This window comes from Cotesia glomerata, linkage group LG9, assembly GCF_020080835.1.
Source record: "Cotesia glomerata isolate CgM1 linkage group LG9, MPM_Cglom_v2.3, whole genome shotgun sequence".
In the NCBI taxonomy this organism is placed as follows: domain Eukaryota; kingdom Metazoa; phylum Arthropoda; class Insecta; order Hymenoptera; family Braconidae; genus Cotesia; species Cotesia glomerata.
Genome location: NC_058166.1, coordinates 15,191,008 through 15,218,452, shown reverse-complemented (window position 1 = coordinate 15,218,452; position 27,445 = coordinate 15,191,008). Strand labels below are relative to the sequence as shown.

General features: G+C 28.5%; 2 protein-coding genes across 2 annotated transcripts; both read left to right on the top strand.

The window, feature by feature from the left end:
- Positions 1 to 2,458: 2,458 nt before the first annotated feature.
- On the top strand, positions 2,459 to 10,542 carry LOC123271494 (U4/U6 small nuclear ribonucleoprotein Prp3). Its single transcript, XM_044737838.1, has 5 exons — positions 2,459 to 2,511; positions 3,032 to 3,229; positions 4,912 to 5,701; positions 8,043 to 8,400; positions 10,076 to 10,542. The coding sequence occupies exons 2-5, from the start codon at positions 3,074 to 3,076 to the stop codon at positions 10,473 to 10,475; spliced, it is 1,704 nt and encodes a 567-aa protein (XP_044593773.1). The 5' UTR covers positions 2,459 to 2,511; positions 3,032 to 3,073; the 3' UTR covers positions 10,476 to 10,542.
- A 3,689-nt stretch (positions 10,543 to 14,231) lies between these two features.
- On the top strand, positions 14,232 to 25,646 carry LOC123271648 (peroxidasin-like). The gene is made up of 8 exons (XM_044738034.1): positions 14,232 to 14,680; positions 17,286 to 18,066; positions 19,866 to 20,293; positions 22,896 to 23,140; positions 23,242 to 23,482; positions 23,636 to 23,754; positions 25,293 to 25,452; positions 25,516 to 25,646. The coding sequence occupies exons 1-8, from the start codon at positions 14,661 to 14,663 to the stop codon at positions 25,580 to 25,582; spliced, it is 2,061 nt and encodes a 686-aa protein (XP_044593969.1). The 5' UTR covers positions 14,232 to 14,660; the 3' UTR covers positions 25,583 to 25,646.
- The last annotated feature ends 1,799 nt before the right edge of the window (positions 25,647 to 27,445 follow it).

Below are 27,445 nucleotides of genomic sequence, written 5' to 3'. Positions count from 1 at the left end.
ATATAATACCCTGATATCCACCTTACCTATAACTTAATGTCAATCTACGTCCGCAATTTGAAGCAAACTTGACGGAAAGAATTGGCAAAGCGAGCGATTACCTATTAGTTACCTATAACTTACTCTGCAAATAGCCGTCAAAACTTGCTGTACAAGTATTTCCGTCAAATTTTAGTAAAGTTGAAAGGAAATTTAACTACAAGTTTGATATTGTTAACTTGTATTCAAGTTGCGGCCGTAGATTTCCGTCAATTTGCTTACAACTGTTGTTGAGTGAAGAATTACCGCCAACTTGATGTATAAATTAACCCTAACTGCTGGAAGTCAACACTTACTGAGAAAGCGCTGGCTATAGGGGTATTGTTATGATCTGATCCGATGTTTAGTAAGTTTTTACTGCTGTAGATGTCTCAATATTATAGTTAGATTCGGCTCAGATCGGCGGGCTCTTTAAAATTCGCTAAAGAATACGAAAGTATTCCTGTTACGGACTTTCGTGAATAATAATTAATATTATTATTAATTTATACTAGTTAGGATGAGGATTTGGCATTCGGTATGATGAATGATGAGATTTTATATGCAAGTTATATGGGATATATTGTAAGATGTTTCATATACAGGAGTTACTTGCTTACTGCTATATCTTAATTTTCCTAAGTTTTACATCGAGTTAATAACTTATTTTAGAGGGGAGATTTTAGCTTTAGGGTTGGATTTATTATAAGAATGATTTCTAATTGGTCGATTTCTTCAATAGTGGGACTCAAAAGTAAAAGTGACACCTTCGCTTAATTTTCTCTCGGAAAAGTGAAACTAACCATGTATTTAACACATGGCGTCGTAGTCGTTGCCTGGTTAGAAGAAAAGCCATAATAAATAATAGTTTAAAAAAACTAAAAACACGCTTTTTATAGAAAACCAAACTAAAAAATAGAAAATAAATTTATATTAAGAATAGTGTTAAAATTTCAATAAATATAAATTAATAATAGTGTAAATAAAAAATAGTATATTACACACCTAGGGAAGTAAAGTAAGAAATGTCTCAGATCACATGTAATTGTTGGCCGAGGCGAAGCCGAGGTCAACAAACATGTGATCTGAGGCTTTCTTATTTACTTCCCGTGGAGTGTATACTATTTTTTTGTCCGACGAAGGCGGAAAGCGGCAACTTTGTTTAGCGCAGCGGGACGAAAGTTGCCACTTTCCGCCTGGAGGGCAAAAAAATGTATTTTATTTTAAAAAAAGCGTGAGGTGCATGGTGTCAATAGTTATAAATATTTTATTGACAGATATGAGTAGAGTGATTATCATTTTGATAATATCTTAAAAAGCACCCCACGCTTTTTTTAAAATAAAATACATTTTTTTTTATTTACACTATTATTAATTTATATTTATTGAAATTTTTAACACTATTCTTAATTTAAATTTATTTTCTATTTTTTAGTTTGGTTTTCTATAAAAAGCGTGTTTTTAGTTTTTTTAAACTATTATTTATTTTTTACTTTTTAGTTTGGTTTATTTATAAAAGCGTGATTTTTTAGTTTTTTTAAACTATTATTTGTTGATTATCAAAAATATTCAGGCGCGCAAATTACCCACGGAGAGTTACATACTGACATACTGACATACTGACATACAAGTGAAGCTAATAAAAAATAATTATTTATAAATATTATAAATACGGGGAATCAGAGTTCGATTTCGGAGAGCGAGCCTGAGAAACGGCTACCAGAACCAAGGAAGGCCGCAGGCGCGCAGATTACCCGCGGAGAGTTACTGACATACTAACAAACTGACATACAAGTGAAGCTAATATAAAGCGTGTAAAAAGGGAATATTTAGTTTAGCCTAGGATAATAAAGTCCTTTATTGAAAGTCGTAAATTGTAGTATTTTGCTAGAGTCTCTAAGAAACAAAGATGTATTTGTTATTTAAGATTTTAGTTTCTCCTTTTTATAGCTTTTCTCGAGATATTATATTTTATTTTCCTCTCGAGTGACCATTCTATATTTAAGTATTCCATATGTTTTATTTTCTTTGTTACGATGTTCTTAATATTATTCTTATTATTTTTCTACAGATAATTATTCTTATAATTATATTATTAATCAATTATTTGTCTGATTTGAATTTAAATAAACCGCTAATTTATATCCTATGTAGATGGCGGCATGTGCTGCTACATCACATTAGTCATCTAATAACTTACCGATTATTAACCGACAAAACGAGAAATTTAAGTAATTTACCAAAGTCATTTTACTTATCACACTATAGCAAATTTAGATAACCACGACACCTTGTGGGGTAAAACATTCTAGCTCTTCAATAATAATTTTATAATTTCTAAAGAACAATTTTGTGTTTAGTGAGCTGTTTGTTAACACATTTTTAATATTTAAGCTTATAAAAAAATTTTCTAACTATTTAAATAATAAACTATATTGTGAAAATAATTTTAAAAAAATAAAGTGAACCCATAAAATTAAAAATAAATATAAGGTAAGACGTTTATTTCATTTCGTTTAGCTAACGATTTAATTTTAATGTAATGAAATGTTTATAAGATATAATTATTAATTAATAATTAATAATATTAAATTAAACATTTCTTCATTTAATTATTTATCGGCGTTTTTATATTTTTTTAAAAATCATAATAGACTAGTGTTGAATAATTTAACAATTTATCATCTTGGTTATGTCACGTTTGTAAACAATATAAAACACTTGTTATTAACTATTAATAACATCCCTCTATTTTTAATTAAAGTATATTTGTTTAAAAAATTAAAAATTGTATGGTAAAAAAGTTTCTTTGTTAAAATATACCAGTCTTTTTTTAATGTTAAAAGTATTAGTAAATATTTTAGTTACTCCAAAAGCGGAAAAAAATACCGCTTTATGTTGACAGTAGCAATTTTTTAAATAATAATAATAATGTTATTAATAATTATTATGATTTTTATAACAAAGTTTTAATCTGATTGTTAAAATAATTTTCTATTTTTTTTATTTCTAGTTCAACTCCGATCATTTTCTTACGCAGAAAAAAATAATTAAAATGTTTGGAATTGATGACAATGATAAATCCACGAAGAGGAGTAAGAAGAGGTCACATGAAGATGACCGTGATCGTGAAAAAGACTCGAAAAAAGTCAAAGTCAAAGAGGGAAGCAAAAATGACGATACAGCAGAAAATAAATTGTCGCCAGAAATGGTAAGATTTTTTTTTTATTAAACGTTTTGATAGCTGAAAAACTGAGGTGAACTAATTTTATACACCTCTATTTATGTGGATTATAAAAAAAAAATAATAATTAACTAAACCATCTCGTTTTTTAATTATCTATTAATTTTTGGAGTTTATTTTTTTTTCTAATATAAGAGTACTGCATTATACTGCATTATTCATTCAATCATTCAGTACATTATATTCATCTATATTATTAAGAGAATAAGAAAAATTTTGTGTCCAGGGTAGTCATAATAAAATCGATTTTTTTAGTGAAATTTAGTATCATTGCAAAAGTCTTGACTTGAATTTATACCTTTTCAAGGTTTCATTTCATTCTCACCGATAGTCAATTTTTTATGATAATTATTTAGGCTGCATTCGAAAATTCTCTATCTCTTGATACATAATTAAGAAATGACTTTGTATCTTGAATACTATTGATATTTTTAAAGATATAAGCTCATCCCGATGTTACACTCATCGATGAGACCTTTCATTTGAGTACCCACATCAATTTTTCATATATTTTATATATTTATATATTCCACAAATACTATATATATATAAAATATATAAAAATTGCCATGTGGGTACTTGAATAAAAGGTCTCGACGAGTGTAACATCAGGATGAGCTTATATCTTTAAAAAGGTCAATAATTAAGAAGTGACCGTGTATTTTGTGAAATATTGAGATTTTTGAAAATATAAGCTCATCCCGATGTTACACTTATCGAGACCTTTCATTTGAGTACCCACATCAATTTTCCATATATTTTATATATTATGATATTTCTCATATTTGTAAAATATATAAAATATGTGGAAAAATTCGTATAGGTATTCAAATGAAAGCTCATCCCGACTTTACACTCATCGAGACTTTTCATTTGAGTACCAACATCAATTTTTCATATATTTATATCTATTATATATATGTATATATGAAAAATATATCAAAATGCATGTGGGTACTCAAATTAAAGGTCTCGATGAGTGTAACATCGGGATGAGCTTATATTTTCAAAAATCTCAATACTTCACAAAATACACGGTCATTTCTTAATTATTGACCTTTTTAAAGACATAAGCTCATCCTGATGTTACACTCGTCGAGACTTTTCATTTGAGTACCAACGTCAATTTTTCATATATTTATATCTATTATATATATGTATATATGAAAAATATATCAAAATGCATGTGGGTACTCAAATTAAAGGTCTCGATGAGTGTAACATCGGGATGAATTTATATGGTTAAAAATATCATCAGTAGACTATATATAAGTCATTTCTTAATTATTAACATTTTTTAAATTATAAGCTCATCCTGATGTTACACTCATCAAGACCTTTCATTTAAGTACCCACATCAATTTTTTTATATATTTTATATATTTATATATATGAATATATGAAAAATATATAAAAATGCATGTGGGTACTCAAATGAAAGCTCTTGATGAGTGTAACATCAGGATGAGCTTATATATTTAAAAACGTCAATATTCAAGAAAATACAGTGCAATTTAATAAAAGTCATCATTTAATAAAACAAAATTTCAATTTTTCTTAGTTTACAAGTCACGGCAGTCACCTAGTGACTGCAAGGTGGCTAGTATTTACTTATTTCTTAATTTATAATAATCATAATTTAATTGCAGATAAAACAGATGATGGCCAACGCACAGAAACAAATAGAAGAACGTAAACGAGCATTAAATACTATAAATCAAAATAACATTTCAAGCGTAAAAAACTCCTTCAAAAGTCGTGATCCAATACCAATTGCTAGTTCTATGTATTCACAAGGATTACTCAGTAAAGCTGATTCAGATAAAGCTAGAAAACTGGTAGTGCTTCAAGCACAAATAAAAAGTAAACTTAATTCCGGTTTATTAAATTCAGTAAGCGTACCGGATAAACCTACTCCATTGATTCTTGATGAATCTGGTAGAACAGTTGACATCACTGGTAAAGAAATCCAGCTTACTCATGTTGTCCCGACTCTTAAAGCCAATATAAGAGCTAAAAAGCGTGAAGAATTTAAAGCACAGCTTCAAGATTCAAAAGGCCCCGAAGAAATTCAGGATACACACTTTTTTGACAATCGTATTGGTGTAAAAGTTCCAACTCGTGGGAAACGAGCTTTGAAGTTTCACGAGCCTGGTAAATTTCAACAGATTGCTGAGAGGATACGTGTTAAAGCGCAGTTGGAAAAACTCCAAAATGAAATTAGTCAAATTGCACGTAAAACAGGAATTAGTTCTGCCACCAAATTAGCTCTTATTGCTCCAAAAACAGAGGCACTCAATGAAGATGTACCTAATGTTGAATGGTGGGACTCGGTCATTTTGGCGAGTGGTTATCCAGTTAATGAGGATGAACAAGTACAAATTAAATATTCAACAATTACTAATTTAGTCGAGCATCCAATACAAATGAGACCACCGAGTAAGTATAATTTAGTTATTTATTTATTTTCTTATAAAAACAACCCAACAGTCCACAGGCTAATAACAGGGTCGTTACAATGTTGTAAAAACACAGTTTCATGACATGCGCTGTACATATATATACATTTTTACAATTTTTATAAAGAAATTCAATCTTACAGATATAATTATATAATCATACAATATAATAATATAATAATATGATAGAATTTTTAGCTCACAAAAAGAAAAAAAAAACATAATTTCTGACAAGAATATTACGAAGATTTATCTCATAGATATTAGGTTGCACGGAAAAAAGTAAACTGTAATAAATAACAGTCGATTTATAGTTAGTAATGATCAACTGCTAAAAATTACCATTTCAAACAGTAAAATCGTGATTTTACTATTCACTTTATAATATTTACTATTTAAACGTTACAATTTACTCTTTACATGGAAGAAAATACTATTTCAAAAAGTAATATTCGCTATGTAAATGTCGAAAATGTTAAAGTATAATAATTAACAATTCAGACTTTGATATTTATCATTTCGTACCTAAAAAATGATCTTATGATATGTAAAAAGTATAAAATAAAGTTAGTAAATTTCAAATACAAGCAACGTCAATATTTACAAAGTAAAATGGTAAATTTTAAACGCAACGCTAAAAATCAAACTGTAATTATTGACTTGCTTGGACTGGTAAAATGTATATTTTAAAAGTATAATTTTTACTGTTTCAAATGTTAAATTCTCCCAGAGTGAGACCCCCCTCTCTTTCATCTCAGTTCCCCTTCTCATAATATCGACTATAATATATTGAAATGGCAATTTTTACTGTTTGAAACTGTAATTTTTCAAGATAAAAGATTCGTTATTTACTATAGTGACAGCTACTAATCACTTATTTTCGATATTAAATTATAAATTGTGCTTTACTGTTTGAAACTATAAAAATTAAACGGAATCCGAGTGAATATTACAGTTTACTTTTTTCCGTGTGGAAATAAGAGTGCTGTAATAAATTGATTGAGAGCTACCAAGTATGTCCAGAGAACTATCATGTTCGACTGAATTATTTATAGTTATATTTCAATACTGCCATTCTAATATGACTTGCGAGAATGTCTGAGATGTCTCAATGAAGACATTCAACATATTGTAAACTGGTGCTCGCTAAACAAGCTTTGTATTAATAGGTCAAAAACAAAAGCCATGTATTTTGGAAGCTCGATAAATGTTTGTAAAATTAACAATGTGAATGCGCATGATCTTAATCTCTCTTTGGATAGTGAGGCGATTGAATTCGTTAATTCATTTAAATACTTAGGTGTTATTTTTCATAGCTTATTGTCGTAGCATTGGCAGATAGCTAGTGTCAAGAAGCGCTCAGCAATTGCATTGCATAGATTAAGAATTAATGACTCAAATCTTAGTGCTCAATTAAAACGAAAGCTGGTAACAGCACTTGTATTGCCTATTTTTGACTATTGTGCGTGTGTATTAACAAACTTAACATCTGAGCTTGAGAGATCATTGCTCGTCTCGCTAAATAATTGCGTTAGGTTTATATTTCGAATAAAACGATATGAGCATATTACTGAGCATCGGCGGCGTCTTGATTGGCTAATGCCTCGTGATCGCCGATTACAGTTAATCTCATGCGAGTTCTATAAGGCTTTGTGTCTTATGAGGCCTGGTATTTTTGGAGATAAGCTAGAGCTGAAAACAAACATTGCTACGCGGCGAGATTTAAGTAAGACTGATACGCTAAAAGTGCCCTTTGCGAGAACAACGACGTATCAGCGTTCGTTTATTGTAACGGGCTGTAATTTTTGGAACTCGCTTCCAATTGAGGTCACATCAGCTGCCACATTGGAGGAATTTCGCAATGTTTGTTTCCGGTTCTTGCAACGCTTGGAGCAAGTTAATGAGCATGAGTGAGTGTTAAATTTGAAAGATGCTGTTTGATGATGAGGTTTGAAAATGTCCTGTAATGACTATTACTACTGCTATTGTTATTTTTGTTAATAACTTTTCTTTAAAATTTCTATTATTATTACTAGTTTATTACATTGACTACTATTAAGTAAGTGTGTTTTTCTTATAACTACCTTTGTAACTTATGTAAGAAATATGGTCACAGGGAGCTAAGCTCCATGACCGAGAAATAAATAAATAAATAACACGTCATATCCCACAAAATTTGACATATTGACTTTTTTTGAAAAATAGAATCACAACAATATTATACAAGTCATATTGAAAATTTAAAGGTCAAATAGTTTAATAACTATTTTTAAATAAATATTTTCAAGATATTAATCAACTCTTTTTTTTTTCATATTCAGCGGAATCGTCGAGACCTGTATATATGCCGGTATTTCTTACTAAAAAAGAACGTAAAAAACTTCGCCGACAAAACCGTCGTGAGGCGTGGAAAGAAGAGCAAGAAAAAATTCGTTTGGGATTAGAACCACCTCCTGAACCGAAGTTAAGAATCTCAAATTTAATGCGAGTTTTGGGTACTGAAGCAATACAAGATCCTACTAAAATTGAAGCTCACGTACGTCAGCAAATGGCGAAACGGTTAAAAGCCCACGAAGACGCTAATGCTGCGCGTCGATTGACAGTCGATCAGAGAAGAGAGAAGAAGGCACGGAAGCTCAAAGAAGATACTTCTAATGGAGTTTTTGTAACTGTGTACAGGTAAAAAAATTATAACTTTTACAAAATTAATTTATTTTTTTATCGATCAAAATGAACTGAAAAAATTTTATGCATTGCAAACTTCTGTCCTTTCAATAATTTTCAACTTAATTTTATTACAAAATCTTTCAAATTACTATTTATTTTTAATTATATATATTTTTTTAATTAAATTTAAACTAATCTATATTGTTAAAAAAATAAGCAAAATTTTGTGTCCAGGATAGTCACATGATAAAATCGGTTTTTTTAGCGAAATTTAGTGTCATTTTAAAAGTTTTTACTTGAATTTGTGCCTTTTCAAAGTTTTATATTCTCACCGATAGTCAATTTATCATGATAAATATTTAGCCTGCATTCAAAAATTCTCTATATCTAGATACAAAATTAAGAAATTACCTTGTATCTTGTAAACTATTGACATTTTTAAAGATATAAGCTCATCCTGATGTTACATTCATCAAGACCTTTCATTTGAGTACCCACATCAATTTTTCATATATTTATATATATATTAGGGTGTGCCAAAATGTAACTTCCGTGGAGAACCTTTTAAAATTGGAATTTTGAGTTCCGCTTTTAACAGGGGCTGCGTTTGAGTATTTCCTGAGATATTTTGGTGTGAGACGATGTATTTGATTTTCATAGAATTTTTTAACAGAAGCTTAGTTTGGGCATTTCCGATGAAAATTCAAAATTTGGCCGGAAGTACCCAATTAAATCTCCTGTTAAAAAATTCTATGAAAATCAAAAACATCGTCTCACACCAAAATATCTCAGGAAATGCCCAAACGCAGCCTCTGTTAAAAGCGGAACTCAAAATTCCAATTTTAAAAGGTTCTCCATGGAAGTTACATTTTGGCACACCCTAATATATATATATATATATATATATATATATATATATATATATATATATATATATATATATATATATGAAAAATATATCAAAAATGCATGTGGGTACTCAAATGAAAGCTCTTGATGAGCGTAACATTAGGATGAGCTTATATCTAAAAATGTCAATAATTAAGAACTGACATTGCTATCTTGTCAACTAATGATATTTTTAAAGATATAAGCTCACCCCGACATTACACTCATCGAGACCTTTCATGTAAGTACCCACATCAATTTTTCATATATTTATATATTTTATATATATGTATATATGAAAAATATATAAAAAATGCATGTGGGTACGCAAATGAAAGCTCTTGATGAGTCTAACATCGGGATGAGCTTATATCTTCAAAAACATCAATAATTAAGAAATGACTTTGTTTCTTGTAAACTATTGACATTTTTAAAGATATAAGCTCACCCCGACATTACACTCATCGAGACCTTTCATTTGAGTACCCACATCAATTTTTCATATATTTATATATATTATATATATGTATATATGAAATATATATCAAAATGCATGTGGGTACTCAAATAAAAGCTCTTGATGAGTGTAACATTGGGATGAGCTCATATCTTTGAAGACGTCAATATTTAAGAAAGTACAGTGCAATTTAACAAAAGTCATTATTTAATAAAGCAAAACTTCATTTATTTACAATTTACAAGTCACGGCAGTCACATAGTGACTGCAAAGTGGCTAGTATTTTATAATAGCTTTGCAATTGAGCCGATTAAAATTAGTAATAATTTTTTATGTTCGCAGAATACGTGACTTGATAAATAATGCATCGAAAAAGTTCAAGGTTGAAGCTAATGCAAAACAACTGTATTTAACTGGATGTGTGATGTTATTCCGTGACTGTAATGTCGTGGTAGTTGAGGGTGGCGCCAAACAATTGCGTAAATATCGGCGTGTAATGATGCATAGAATAAAATGGGAAGAAGATATCGTAAAAGATACCGACGGTAATGATGTACCGAATAAGTGTGTCATTGTGTGGGAAGGAAGCAGTACACAACGGCACTTTGGTGAGATCAAATTTAAAGTGTGTCCTATTGAAAGAATGGCTCGTGAACATTTTAAAAAACACCAAGTTGAACAATACTGGGATTTAGCATACAGCGGGGCTGTGCTTGATAATACCGATGAAGTGAACTCATAAAAAAATATTATCAATTTAACTAATTAATTAAACAAAGGATAATAAACAAATACATAATTTTGTGTAATTAATTTCTTTTTAATTAATAATTATTTCTATCTCTCTAAGAAATCCTTCTTTCATTATGATTAAATCTTTCTCTTTCTTAGTGTAGCCGTGAACTAAAGCAGTAAGTTGTGAGTCGATTGTTAATGGTATTTAGCCTTACCACCTACATCTTACAACATAATGTCATTCACAGATGGCCGAGAGTAGTCGCACGATGATCGATCATCTTCACTTTCATTTTGTTAATAACTGATACTTACAAACTTCTCGGTACATTATACAAAATAGGCGTTTATTTTTTTTTTTATTTTTACCATATACGGCATTGAAAGTTTTTACGACATAACTGTACTATGATCTTGCAATATTATTTAAAAATTGAGAAGAAAATATTTTTTTAATGAACAGAAAAATACAAATAAGAGTATAAAGTTGATAGTTATTTTCAAGTTCAAAATTTATGTTGGTATTAATAGTGTAACTAATAGTGTAACTATCTTTACATGATTGAAGAATGTGAATTCCTGAAAAAATTTTTAATTTATGAAAAATTCATATTATTTCATTAAAATTTTTATAAAATAATAATAATAATAATAATAATATACAATATATTTTCTAAAGACTGGTTTTTATAATACTATAAATCTGAATTTTTTTGTTGGCTATCCAGTCTGTTGCACGAATTTTTTATCTAATAATTTATAATATCGTTCGCCTGTATTTCCTCCAGGCATAAACGATTTAAAATTCGTATATGAATTTGTCATCAAAGGTAAATTTGACTAAAAAAATAATTCGGACGGCCCAGACCAGGACTCGAACTGGTAGTTCGTCATTAAGAGTTGACTGAATGGTAATTCCGGACAGTGTCTCGGATAGCTTAAGGGAAGAGCAGTTGGCGCGATACCAAAAAATCCAGGTTCGAGTCCTGGTCTGGGCCGTCCGAATTATTTTTTCAGTCAAATTTACCTTTAATGACAAATTTATATACGAATTTTAAATCGTTTATGCCTGAAGGGAATACAGGCGATCGATATTATAAATTATTAGATAAATAATTAGATAAAAAATTCGTGCAATAGACTGGATAGCCAACAAAAAAATTCAGATTTACAATAATAATAATGTTTATTAAATTTTAGCTAAAACTATTTACATGATTTTTATAATTTACAATTTCTGTCAAGCATTACTGCTATACAAACAATAATAATAATAATAATTAATAAAGAGGAGAAACAATGATAGTTATTATTATAAGCCGAGGTACACGATCCAATTCTTTAAGAATGACTAATTTTTCATTATTATTCCTTCACCATTTAATAGTATATTACACTACAAGGGCCGAAAGTTTAATTTTCGGCCCTGTGCGTCATGCTCAGCCATATTAAAGCAAATTTTTTTTAAGGGAGTTGGGAAAGAACGGATAGGAGAAAGGGGGGACCTACTCAGTGGGAATTTTTCCGTAATTGAAAAAATAATCAGATAGCCCAGACTGGGAATCGAACCCAGATCTCTCGGTTATGCGCCAAGGGATCTACCAGTTAAGCTATCCGAGACAAGTACTGACTACTTTATTCAGGTGTAAAACTTATATCACTTATGCCCGAGGCGAAGCCGAGGGCATAATGACGCGCAGGAACGAGATTTCAACTTTTGGGCCGTGTAGTGTATACGATTTTTCTTCATAGCCGGTCGAAAGTACGTTATTAATTTTATTTTTTTTAACTTTAAATGTTGATAAGTATGTTTTGATGCCTGCCCCGACGTTTGCGGACGAGCGAAGCGAGTGCTGCTGGTCGTGGGGGCAGGCATCAAATACATTCGAAGAGTCAAGTCTGGTCATATTTTTTAATACACTGAGAAAAAAAAATACTTTTATTTAGGAAATTTTCTTGATACAAGAATTCATGTTCTTGAAAATTTTCAAGAATATATATTTTAGCTCAAGAACTAGTTAAATTGATTGAAATAATTTTCACTTAATTTAAATAAAGCTATTCTCTTATTTATCTATTATTCAAAGATAAATTCAAAGATTAAATTTTTTCAAATTTAAATAATGCTGTGAAGCGGGAAAGAATAGGAGTTACGATAATTATTGATGTTCTTCTCTTCAGAAATTAATAATTAATAGTAATAGAATATTTGATCGTCATTGAATTTCTTGTACCAAGAAATTCTTAATTGACTAAAAGTATTTTTTTTTTCTCAGTGTAATAAATTAATTTCATTTTATCAAAGATGTATTCAATTTCATTAGTTTAATAAATTATATTAGTTATTATAAAATTTATAAAACAAAACATATTATAAGCTAAAAACTCTTATTGCGTTTTTTTTATCGTTTTCATTTTCAATTGAATGATCACAATTATTAATAATACTTCCATAAAAAACACAGTTTTCAAACTTGATATTAGAGCAATTAAAAATCGTATTTCTACTAAATATATAGTTTTGATAATTCATAATTTGATTATTCAAATTTAAATTTGTAGATAAGCATTCTGACGACGGTTTATTGGTAGGAGTATTGAATTGACTTTAATAGTACTTTGATATCAAATTAACAGACGACAAAACAACATTAATAATTATTTTTTCTCCCCTCCGGACGGAAAGCGGCAATTTTCCACCCGCTGCGCTAAATGAAAATGCCGCTTTCCGCCTCCGTCGAGGAGAAATTAGTATATTACACACCTAGGGAAGTAAAGTAAGAAATGTCTCAGATCACATGTAATTGTTGTCCGAGGCGAAGCCGAGGTCAACAAACATGTGATCTGAGGCTTTCTTATTTACTTCCCGTGGAGTGTATACTATTTTTTTGTCCGACGAAGGCGGAAAGCGGCAACTTAGTTTAGCGCAGCGGGACGAAAGTTGCCACTTTCCGCCCGGAGGGCAAAAAAATTTATTTTCGACAATTTTTGTTTGAGAATGTGTAAAGATGTTATCTTTTACTCAGTGTAACTTTTTTCGGTAAATGAAAAAATAATTCGGACAGCCCAGACCAGGACTCGAACCTGGATTTTTTGGTTACGCGCCAAATGGTGAAGGAATAATAATGAAAAATTAGTCATTCTTAAAGAATTGGATCGGGTACCTCGGCTTATAATAATTATTTTTGTTTCTCTTCTTTATTAATTAAAATTACCGGTCTATAGAGTCATATATTAAACACAATAATAATAATATAATTTTTTTTTGTAACAAAAAATGGAGCGATCATTCTGGGGGTGCTTTTTTCAGGAAAATTGTGGGGGTGGATATTATAATTCTTATTTTATAATAATTTCAATTAAATAATATGAATTTTTCATAACTTTACAATTTTATCCGGGTCTATTTTTTCTGATTACCGAAAAATGTATGTGTGTCATTATAATATTTATATAAATTAAAATTTTTTTCATTTTGAAGAATAAAAAATTAACCAAATTATTAATTAAATTAATTAATTTCATCAGAAAATAATTCACATAACATGAAGAAAATTTTTTTTTTTTTAATTTTTTTGTTTTTGTTTAATTAATATGACTAAAAAATTATTTTTTAAATTTTCTATGGGAAAACTCAGCTACTATGTAATTTTTTTTAGTGCTTACAAATTAAACGGTGAAAATCTTTTGAATACAAAAAAGAACAGCTTTTTCATAGTTATTATATTTATGTAATAGATCAATTGATAGTTTTTTATAAATTCAAAAACATTTTTTTTATAGATGCTTATTAGAAGTTTCTTCATCCGCTGTCATAATGATAATGATGATGAAGATATCGATCATGATGTACCAGTTACGATTGTTTAAATTTAATAGTGATCCCATTGTAACCCCACTCTTAGACAAACATTCGAAACCCAAAGGTAACTTGTACTTTCGTTCATACTTGTACTTACATAGTAACTTGTACTTTCATAGACTTCCAGTCGTGCGCGTTCTTACTACTCATATAGCACGCTATAGAGATTTACGTACCAGGAATATAAATTAAAAAAAAAACTTAAGTGTAAATCAATTTCTTCTTATAAATATGGTACAATCAGTGAAAAAAATGGTTTTTAAGTATTGAAGAAATATATAATTTTTAATAATTTATTAGTTTGTTTTGTTGACTGGTGATTTCATCATAATGTTTATTTACATCTTATGGTAAGTATATAAGATTCTTTTTTCTATAAAAATATTTCATTAATTATACAATCGCCAAAGTGTTGTTTAGCAGATCAGGAAACATAGAGTTGTTTATTTAAACATTTTCAATTAATTATTTGATTGTAATTACGTAATCATACTTTAATTTATTTTAAATTAAATAATTAAAAACTACCGATTAAAAATAAAATTGTCAATTAAAAATTTTAAGTTAATATATATATTTTCTGATATTTGAGTAAAGTTAAAACAACTAATATTTCTTATTTTATAATTATTAGTTGATATTCCTGTGATGACAATACTTTTAAAATATAAAAAATAATAATATACAGAAACTTTATTATTTCTTGCGTGATCTATGATCTTCTTTAAAATTAAACGCGTTAATCAATAATGGTTAAAGAAAATGAAACGCAACCAATGAAGGATTAACTTTGCATACATTTTTACGCGGCTACTAGTATAAATATAAGAAAAAAATAGATAGAAGTAATTTTCTTTTCAATTCGCACTTAAAATTTTTTTAAATTTCTATAAGTGAAATATTTTTTACTATTTTTTATAATAATGAAATTATTATAAAAAATTGTTCCATATGTATGACATTGAGATTGACAGACACTTTATAATTTTTTGATTTTTTTTTTACGCTCGGAGTACACTGGGGATTATTTTGACCCCAGAATTTTTCTTATCTTAAAATATTTCCCGAAAATAGGTTCAGTTTTATTTATTTGTTTGTAAAGAAACGCCCTCGGCAGTTTAAATTAATATGTTACATTTTTATGTGTAGAATGTTTAGTAATAATGATTTTATACAATACATAGCATCTGCAAAGAGATGATAAATTTAAGAAATTAAAAAAATTTTTTTTAAATTTGAAAGAAAAAATTATAAAAAAAAAAAATTAGGAAAACGGTTGACCCTGAAGGCTATCCCTGCAACTTCCCGCTAATTCCATACTTAGGCTCTTAAAATTGCACCAATGACGTTTTTGAGCTCTTCGAGCTCAAAAATACAATTTATGGGTTATTTTGAGCTCTCCGAGCTCAAAGAGATTGCTTTCCTATGCTTTAAAGCTCTTCGAGCTCAAAAGTCTGATAGAGATTTGATGATACTATTTTTTGAATTTTTAAACCGCAATAACTTTTGAATAAACCGATTTTTAGGCGGTTGGAAGCATTCGACGCAGTTTTTCAAGGCCTCACAAAGAATCTCAAATTTTGAATTGATCGCGCTAGGAATTTTGGAGTTATTCCGAAAAAACACTTTTTTCGGTTTTCTTTCGTTCACGATATCTCTCGAACAAATCAACCGATTTTGACCGGACTGGTGGCGATCGACGTGGTTTCTTGAGGTTAAGAGCTGATTAGTTTTTGGAATTGAACCTTTAAGCCGTTTAAAAGTTATTTCAAAAAAACCACATTTGAAAAAATTTTTTTTTTCAGTTTTTTGAAGATTTCTCAAAATCTATAGATCTGAATCGGTCCAAATAGTTTTCAAAATTTAAGTTTGGTCAAGCCCTTGCGAATGGCACCAACCGCGATGAAATCGGTCAAGCCGTTCAAAAGTTATAAGCGGTTCATATACTTTCACACACACACACACACACACACACACACACACACACACACACACACACACACACACACACACACCGTGACAACCTCGCGGGGATAGTCAGGGAAGCTTCCTGTGACCTTCAAACGTCGAGATCTGATGAAAACTCGATTTTTGCAAAACGGGGTGAAAACAATAACTTCCCGATTTTTTAAAATCTTCGATTTTCTTAGCGGGAAGTTAAAAATTTGAAAGAAAAGAAAAACATAATATATCTGATAGTTTATAATCACTATTTGTACACCTGGAATGTTATTATTTTAGAATCACCCTTTTTGCTTCACTATTTATTTTATCTGCTGGTCCTTCAAAAATGTCAATATCAATAGCATATTTGTTGACGATTTAATTAATTAAATTAATTTTTTCAACACTAAAAACTATTTAATTCAGAATAATAATGATTGTATTAAAAAGAGCATTGTTTTACCTACCAAAAATGTAATAAACTGAATTCCGATAAAATGCATAGTTTCTAAGATATAATTCTCATAATAATCATTATAATTCTCATTATAAATCTTCGAAAGTCAAGTAGGGTCAATTTGACCCTGTGTGTACTCCAAAGTTCTGTTTGGAGGTGTGTACTCCAAGGGTTAATAATCTAGGCTTAGAAAATAATTTATAAAAATTTGCGCTTGTAATTTTTCTTAGAACTTCTGAAAATGAAATTTTTTAAATAAATTTTTCTTGCTATAATTTATTAGTTAAAAAATTCCTAAAAATTATCAAATGTCTCTCAATTTCAATATTATTGATGTGAAGAAATATTGATTGAACAATATAGTGAATGATTCATCGTTAATAGACAATATTAATTACACTCAATATTAAATAGACTTATCCAAATTTGGTTGAAAAAGTTAAAAATATTTTTAGTATTATTTTGACTTTTTAATATTATTTTTGATTTTTATATAAAAATTACAAACTCACTCAATAAAAAATTTCACTAAAATTTTGTTAAAATAACTTCAGGTGGTTCATCCTCTTAGTAAGCGATGTGAGAGGCGTTATTGTTCCATCAAAAATGATTCGGCATTTAAGTAGGCACGTTGATGACGCTATGAACAAATATGATCAAAAAGAATTAGCCATACTCAATACTGGAATACAATTGAGTAAAGATTCTCCATCTTGGTTTTTGAGTTTATCCCATGAGATATCAGATGCGGCAAAAAATCTTTCTAAACAAGCGCTGAGAAGCGAAACAATGGCGATCATGATGGTTGAAGCATTTAAAATGACTCCCGAAGATGCAATTGAGCTGTTACCTACGGTGACCTTAGGCTCGGGTGTCTGCAGTGATACTAATGCTTTTAGAAATATTGTTATGGAATGTAAAAATTCAAATAATAAATATAGAACTTACTCTGGTAGGTGTAATAATTTATTACATCCATCTTGGGGAGCAGCTTTAGAAAGTTACTCGCGAATATTACCGGCAGACTATCAAGATGGTGTGTCATTGCCACGATTATCCGTACCAAGTGCACGGGAAATATCAATTAATGTCTTCTCTCATGGTATTGATATTAAACATCCATATTTGATGGCGATAACAACTCTATTTGGACAATTTATTGCCAATGATTTGGCTCACACGCCTAAAATGGTCTTACCAAATGGGAAGAAATTTAAATGCTGTAATGTAGATTATGATAATTTTCATCCAGAGTGTTTTCCTATTCCAATGGAAAATTACTCAGGTTGTATGGAATACACAAGGTCTGCCCCACATCCTGGCAATACTTATCAGGTATGAAATTATTTAGTTGAAAAATAAGAAAAGTATGACACCGAAATTAGCAGACATTTGACAATTTTATGAAAATTAATTAAGCAGATATTTTTTAGATTTTAATAATTTTTTTAACAAATAAACTAGCAACCTTGCAGTCACTGTGTGACTTCCGTGACTTGTGAATTATAAATAAATAAAATATTGCTTTGTTAAATAATTACTTTTGTCAAATTGCACTGAACATTCTTAAATATTGATGTTTTTAAAGATATAAGCTCATCCCGATGTTATACGCATCAAGAGCTTTGATTTGAGTACCCACATGCATTTTTGATATATTTTTCATATATACACGGAAAAAAAAATATTGTTAAAATAACTATCCAACGTATCCTCAAATGACGTTTCCTTAAAAAAACGATCCGGATTTTTGATTTAAGGATTCATTTGTTTGATTTAAGCATACAGAGTATATAGCTCTTGTCAATATATGTAGTTTCGTCAAAATAGGCAACAGTTTTGTTAACGTGAGGATCTGTATAGTTGAATTAACTAAATGTAACGCTAAAATAATGATATGGATCGTCATTTTGATGATCCGCTGTACAGCTGAATTGGCTATACAGCGTATATCTCTAAAAAAAAATGACTATACGGCGTATAGTCAGAATAACGATACATATCCTTATTCTAACGATATTTTTTTCTCCGTGTACATACATATAATATATATAAATATATGAAATATATGAAAAATTGATGTGGGTGCTCAAATGAAAGGTCTCGATGAGTGTAATATCGAGGTGAGCTTATATCTTTAAAAATATCAATAGTTCACGAGATACAAGGTCATTTCTTAATTATTGATGTTTTTGAAGATATAAGCTCATACCGATGTTATACGCATCAAGAGCTTTCATTTGAGTACCCACATGCATTTTGATATATTTTTCATATATACATATATATAATATACATAAATATATGAAAAATTGATGTGGGTACTCAAATGAAAGATCTCGATGAGTGTAACTCTAAGATGAGCTTATATCGCTAAAAATATCATCAGTGGTCAAAATGCAACGTCATAGCGTTATTATTCATATTTTTCAAGATATAAGCTTATCCTGAGGTTACGCTCATCAAGAGCTTTCATTTGAGTACCCACATGCATTTTCATATATTTTTCATATATTCATATATATATAAATATATAAAATATATAAAAAATCGATGTGGGTACTCAAATGAAAGATCTCGATGAGTGTAACATCGGGATGAGCTTATATATATTTAAAAATGTCAATATTTCTCAAGATACAAGGTCATTTCTTAATCATTGACCTTTTTAAAGATATAAGCTCATCTCGATGTTACACTCATCGAGGCCTTTCATTTAATTACCCACATGGTAATTTTTATATATATTTTATATATATGGTATTTGTGAAATATATAAGTATATAAAATATATGAAAAATTGATGTGGGTACTCAAATGAAAGGTCTCGATGAGTGTAACATCGAGATGAGCTTATATCTTTAAAAATGTCAATATTTCTCAAGATACAAAGTAATTTCTTAATTATGTATCTAGAGATAGGGCATATTTTCAAATTTTTTTTGAAAAATATACTAGATCTATAAAATTATTTTAAAAAAATTGCATTTATAATTTTTTAAAGCTTTTAAAGATGGAATTTTTAAATAATTTTTTTTTTTAAGATAATTTATTTATCTAAAAAATTCTAAAAATTATTAGATGTCTCTAAATTCCAATATCATGAAAAAAAAATTAATAAAAATTTATTTTAGGGTTGTAAATTAGGATCAAGACAACAAATGAATCAAGCAACATCATTTTTAGATTTATCAACAATCTACGGAAACTCTGAACAAATCATAGCTAGTTTACGTGCCAACAGAAGTGGTCTTTTTAGCACCCAAAGAAAAAATTTACCAGTGCCATTAGAAAATTTAGACAATTGTCGAAATAGTAATAAAGCACTTCCCTGTTTCTTCAGTGGAGATTCAAGGATCAATGAGAGTCCTGGAATAACTTTAATGCATGTTTTATTTTTACGTGAGCATAATAGAATTGCTAAGCAATTAAATGTGCTGAATCCACACTGGAATGATGGAAAATTATTTCAAGAGTCACGGCGAATCGTTATTGCTGAGATGCAGCATATTACTTACAATGAATTTTTGCCAGTTATCTTTGGTGAAAGTAACCTTGATAGGTAAATATAAACTTATGTATATATAGATAGGTAGGAGAAAGTTAGACAATATTGGATTAACAGCAATGAACTTTAGATGGTTTATATAATAGACATTTTTATTTTCCTGTAGATCGGGATACTTTTAAAAAAGCGCCTTTCAGGCAAGCCTAACATGGATAGGTAGATTTATTTAACGAATATAGTAATAATTAATAATAAAAATTTTCAAAGCCACTGAAGAAATTAAAAAGAAATTTAAAAGTCAACGAATTATAGTTTAAATTAAAGATAATTTTATAAATTTGACGATTAATATTTAATAGATTTTAGCTATTTCATACGGCTGACAAATTGTAAGACAATAAAATCTAAATACATGTTTATTGAAGATTTTTTGTTTAATTATATTTCGAGTCACGAAATAAATTGAAAAAATCATCAAAAGTGTAAAAATTATAGTTTTAAAGATAAGATAAATTAAAGATAAGTTCAGTTAAAAGGGTGCATAAAAAAATTTGAGTTTTTATAAAAAAATTTTGATAAATAGCTTCACAAGACATGAAATAAAAAAAATTTAATGAATTAAAAATAATTTGCAGCTTCATATTTTTCTCCTAGACAAAAAAGAATTTGGAAAAAAACGCTCTGCTACGTAATAGATTTTTTAATTATCTATTTTGTAGCAATGTGTTTTTTTCGAAATTCTTATTTGTTTAAAAGAAAAACACAAAACTGCAACAGCTTTATAATCATAAGTGCAACAAGGATAGTACCGTTTCTTGCAGTGAGTGTACCGTGAGAAAAAGAGAGGATCGGCTTTTAAGTACTTAAACAATATTGAAATAATAATAATTTAAAAATATTTCTTGCAAACAATGGATAAATCAATTTATTGAAAACTAATGGGATTAAAATGATTTTCAAATAAAAATAAATTAATACAATCATGCATAGTTTGCAATTTTTTTTAAATATTTTTAATTGTAATTTTAAAAGAGTGTATGTATAGTTAAAATACGTCTGTTTGACTCTTTCGTTTTTTTTTTTTTTTTTTTCATTTTTAGGCTCAAAATGAGCATTTTATTTTTTTAGATTAGAAATTAAAAAAAATTTTTGTTTATTAATTTTTTTAAATTAATTTTTTAAAATTAAATTTATTTAAATTGATAACGATGTAATTGTATTTTAATGAATTGTTTAGAAAAAAAATTTATAGGCCCTTTTAGCTTTTGGTCATAAAATTTTTAAATTTCTAAAGCTTAAAGGGTGCATAATTAAAGACATACGCCCTTTTAATTTAAGGGGTTATACTCAGTTGCAAAGCTAAAAAAACAACATTTTTTTATGAATTTTTTCTAGACACAGTTTTTAATTATCAATTACAAGTGATGGTTATTTAAATAGAGCCTACTTTCAAGAATACAATAGCGCGTCAATCATGTAAAAATATAAATGTGCACCGCTCCTGTAGAAGATGTTCTGAACGACCTCTAAAAAAAAGGCGCTTGGCGGTGATCTCCATTTCGGTGGTTTGGATTATCTGAAATCAAAAAATATGGTGAATTCTTTTACAGGATAGATTAATGCAGGTATTGGACTAAGAAAGGAATAAGAAAAATTTTGATTTTTGACAAAATGGCGTCTATTTGTAAAAAATTTTCCGTTTTTGTTGAAAAACAATTTTCCAAATTGTTAAAAAAAAAATAGTAATAATTTTTTTGAATCTTATTCCTTCGTTCAATACCTGCATTAATCTATCCTGTAAAAGAATTCACCATATTTTTTGATTTCAGATAATCCAAACCACCGAAATGGAGATCACCGCCAAGCGCCTTTTTTTTAGAGGTCGTTCAGAACATCTTCTACAGGAGCGGTGCACATTTATATTTTTACATGATTGACGCGCTATTGTATTCTTGAAAGTAGGCTCTATTTAAATAACCATCACTTGTAATTGATAATTAAAAACTGTGTCTAGAAAAAATTCATAAAAAAATGTTGTTTTTTTAGCTTTGCAACTGCGTATAACCCCTTAAGGAAATTAATCGACTGCCCAATTTCAAAACACAGTAACTGACAATTTAAAAATTTTTTAAAATTTTTCTTATTAAAAAAAAGTTTACACGCCAAATTGATGAAAAATTTGATTGATGAATAGAAAATAAATATTTTTAAGAAAAATTACTTGAAATTAAGGTCTAAAATTGATAAGAAATGCAGCAATACTGAAAAAAATCAGGTATAAAAATTTTGCAGTTACTGTGTTTTAAAATTGGGCAGCCGTAATGCTTCATTTTTAGGCGAGGAATATATTTACCAGTCGACTGGTGATAAAAAAAAAAAATTATGCGCCCTTTTACCATTTGGCACGCGATATAAATATAAACTTTTGAGCCAATACTATTTTTTACCATAACTTGACAAAGTGAAATATGTTATAAAATAATTTCCTTTAAATTCCGTCATGAGGCCGGCTACAACAGCCAGATTTATAAATAGATCTATTTAAAAATAAATAAGTTCACAAAATTTTGGAAAAAAATTTTTTGATGAACATTATTTATTTTTTTACTATATATTTTATAATATTTAACTTTTTATAATCACATAATTATTTCAGATATAGACTTCGCTTAGCTGAGCCTGGTGCTTTCACCTCTTACGATCCAAGAATTGACCCAACCCTACCGAACGCTGTTGCTTCAGCAGGAATTTTTTTCTTTTTTGCTCTTACACCAAAAATCGATTCTATGGAGAGTCGCATAACTTCTAAATCTAATGAAAAATTTACACATTCAAATTTTTATGCTCCTCAAGAGTTGTACGAATCAGGAGCTGTTGATCGATTAATTACTAGTGTAACTGGTAAAAGATAATTATTATCTAAAATTTTGTAATTAAAAATTCTTAATTTTGAATTTTTTCTCCTCTTACAATAATATTTTTAAATTTTATTTATTTTCAAGCTGAAAATTCAAGGAAATCATTTGGATTGAATGGAATACTGTTGAAAAGATTTTTATACGATGAAAAAACTAATGAAGTCGTGGACTATGTTGCTCGTGTTATACAAGAAGGACGAGATCATGGATTACCACGGTACATTAGATGGCGATCATTTTGTAATCTTCCTCAAGTTAAAACATTTACTGATCTTTTAAATATAATGAGCAAGGATAGCATTAAACGGCTTCAACGTGTTTATAGGTAATTACTAATTAGATTTTTCATTAACCTTTAAACAGTTGTCACGGTTCTATATAACGCTATATAATTTTATTAGTAATAAATTTTTTTTTAATCTTCTTTTATTGTAATTTATGAAATTTTTATTACAATTTATTTTTCTGTATTTTACAGGAATATAGATGATATCGACTTAATAACAGGCGCTTTATTAGAGAAACCCTTTAAGGATTCAGTAATGGGACCAACATTTCTTTGTTTAATGGGCACTGCCTTTAAAAACGTGCGCTTAGGTAAGATTGTGATAAAATTATCTATATTAATAAGAGAATTGGCAAAATTTTGGGGAGAGTGTATTTATATGATAAAATGGATTCTTATGGTTAAATTTGGTATCGTTGGAAAAGTTTTGACTTGAATTTGTGCCTTTTCATGGTTTCATATCATTCTCACCAATAGTTAATGTATTGTATGTTATAATGTATTAATGACCTTGTATCTTGTTAACTATTGACATTTTTAAAGTTATAAGCTCATAATGATGTTACGCTCATCAAGACCTTTCATTTGAGTACCCACATGGCAATTTTTATATATTTTATATATATAGTATTTGTGAAATATATAAATATATAAAATATATGAAAAATTGATGTGGGTACTCAAATGAAAGGTCTCGATGAGTGTAACATCGAGATGAGCTTATATAGCTTATATCTTTAAAAAGATCAATGATTAAGAAATGAATTTGTATTTTGTGAAATATTGACATTTTTAAAGATATAAGCTCATCCCGACATTACACTCATCGAGACCATTCCTTTGAGTACCCACATCAATTTTTCATATATTTTATATATTTATATATTTCGCAAATATCATATATATAAAATATGTAAAAATTGCCATGTTGGTACTTAAATGAAAGGTCTCGATGAGTGTAACATCAGGATGAGCTTATATCTTTGAAAACGTCAATAATTAAGAAATGACCTTGTATCTTGTAAACTATCGACATTTTTAAAGTTATAAGCTCATACTGATGTTACACTCATCAAGACCTTTCATTTGAGTACCCACATCAATTTTTCATATATTTTATATATTTATATATTTCACAAATACCATATATATAAAATATATAAAAATTGCCATGTGGGTACTTAAATGAAAGGTCTCGATGAGTGTAACATCGAGATGAGCTTATATCTTTAAAAAGATCAATAGATAAGAAATTAACTTGTATCTTGTGCACGATTGACATTTTTAAAGATATAATCTCATCTCGATGTTACACTCATCGAGACCTTTCATTTGAGTACCCACATCAATTTTTCATATATTTTATATATTTATATATTTCACAAATACCATATATAAATATCATCAGTGGTCAAAATGCAACGTCATAGCGTTATTATTCACATTTTTCAAGATATTAGCTCATCCTGATGATACGCTCATCAAGAGCTTTCATTTGAGTACCCACATGCATTTTGATATATTTTTCATGTATACACATATATATAATATATATAAATATATGAAAAATTGATGTGGGTACTCAAATGAAAGGTCTCGTTGAGTGTAACATCGGGATGAGCTTATATTTTCAAAAAATGTTAATAGTTAAGAAAGTACAGCAATTAAAATGACTGTAGGTTGCTAGTTAAAATTAATCTATTTGTATAAAAAGCTGATTCAAAAAGACATTTAAGAAGTAACATGTTTAAATATTTAGAATCAATAATGTATTAATTTTAGAATAATTTCGAAATTTATAATTGTTTTTCTTCAAATAACAATATTTATAATAGATAAAATGTTATAGGTGACAGATATTGGTATGAAAATACCAAAACACCAGGTGCTTTTACAATTAAACAATTACATGAAATCCGTAAAACTACATTAGCTAAATTATTATGTGATAATGGAGACACATTGAAACGTGTACAACCAAAAGTGTTTCTTCTTGAGGATTCTTTCTTGTAAGTATTTCAATATTATATCGAATGCAATGAAGAAATTAAAATTGAATGCATTTTTTTTAGAAATCCGGTGACAGATTGTATATCATATCAAAAACAAAGCATAGATCTAACAGCGTGGACAGAATAATTATAAATATTTTTATGAATTTCATCATCAAGCACATAAATTACAATTGGTCTATCGCTGTCATCTAAGAATATGTAGAACGTATTAATATCTCCGACAGAATATCAGTATTTTTTTATACCCTAATTGTCGAGCAAGTTATGTAATGTATCAAAAAAATTATAAATTATAAATATTATATAATAAAGTCATTAAAAAAAAAAAACCTGAATATAAACAAATTATAATAAATTAATAAATAGCAAAACTAAGATGTAATAATAATAAACATAAAAAATGAATTAGAAACACAATATTTAAGGAGTTCAAGTATCGGAATCAAAATCAATAACTTAAGGTAAAAGGTCAAGTTATTGACACTGGCCTAGTTGTTTGAAACTTGCAATTTTATCCTAATTAAAAAAATGAAATGTTTTCGAAAAACCAATGATGGTAAAATTTGTAATAAAATGGCTTTTTATGGTTAAATTAGGTATCGTTGGGAGTCTTGACTTGAATTTATGCCCTTTCGAGGTTTCAATCATTATCACTAATAGTTAATTTATGATGATAAGTATTTAGGCTGCATTCGAAAATGCTCTATCTCTAGATACATAATTAAGAAATGACCTTGTATCTTGAGAACTAATGACATTTTTAAAGACATAAGCTCACACCGACATTACATTCATCGAGACCTTTCATTTGAGTACCCACATCAATTTTTCATATATTTATATATATTATATATATGTGTATATATGAAAAATATATCAAAGTGCATGTGGGTACTCAAATGAAAGCTCTTGATGAGCGTAACATCAGGGTGAGCTTATATCTTGAAAAATGTGAATAATAACGCTATGACGTTGCATTTTGACCACTGATGATATTTTTAGTGATATAAGCTCATCTTAGAGTTACACTCATCGAGACCTTTCATTTGAGTACCCACATCAATTTTTCATATATTTATATATATATTATATATATGTGTATATATGAAAAATATATCAAAATGCATGTGGGTACTCAAATGAAAGCTCTTGATGAGCGTAACATCAGGATGAGCTTATATCTTGAAAAATGTGAATAATAACGCTATGACGTTGCATTTTGACCACTGATGATATTTTTAGTGATATAAGCTCATCTTAGAGTTACACTCATCGAGACCTTTCATTTGAGTACCCACATCAATTTTTCATATATTTATATATATTATATATATGTGTATATATGAAAAATATATCAAAATGCATGTGGGTACTCAAATGAAAGCTCTTGATGAGTGTAACATCAGGATGAGCTTATATCTTTATAAATGTCAATAGTTAAGAAAGTACAGTGCAATTAAACAAAATTCAATATTTAATAAAGCAAAATTTTATTGATTTATAGTTCACAAGACACGGCAGTCATATAGTGACTGCAAGATTGCTAGAGATATTTGCGTGGTTTTTTTTACCAAAAACTTGTAATTTTCCACGGCTTAAAAATTTTTTTTTTACTAAATGATACTACATAGTAGATAAATACTATAATAACAAACTCTGTACTGCTTTCGTTAACACAAAAATGCCTAGAGCATAAAGAATCAGCATGAAGAGAGGGCCAACTCCGGGACAACCTTCAACCACACCCAATACTTATAATATTTTTTTAAGTTAATTTTCTATTAATGTAACTAGATGTAAGATTGGAATGAAAATAAACTTCTTTAAAAAAAAAAAAAAAACTGCAAGATTGCTAGTATATATTAGTTTATTAGAATTGTTTTATTTTTTTTAATTAAAATAAAATTGCAAGTGTCAATAACTTGGCCAGTGTCAATATCTGGATCTTTTACCTTATTTAGTTTTTTACTTAAAACGACTCTTTGTG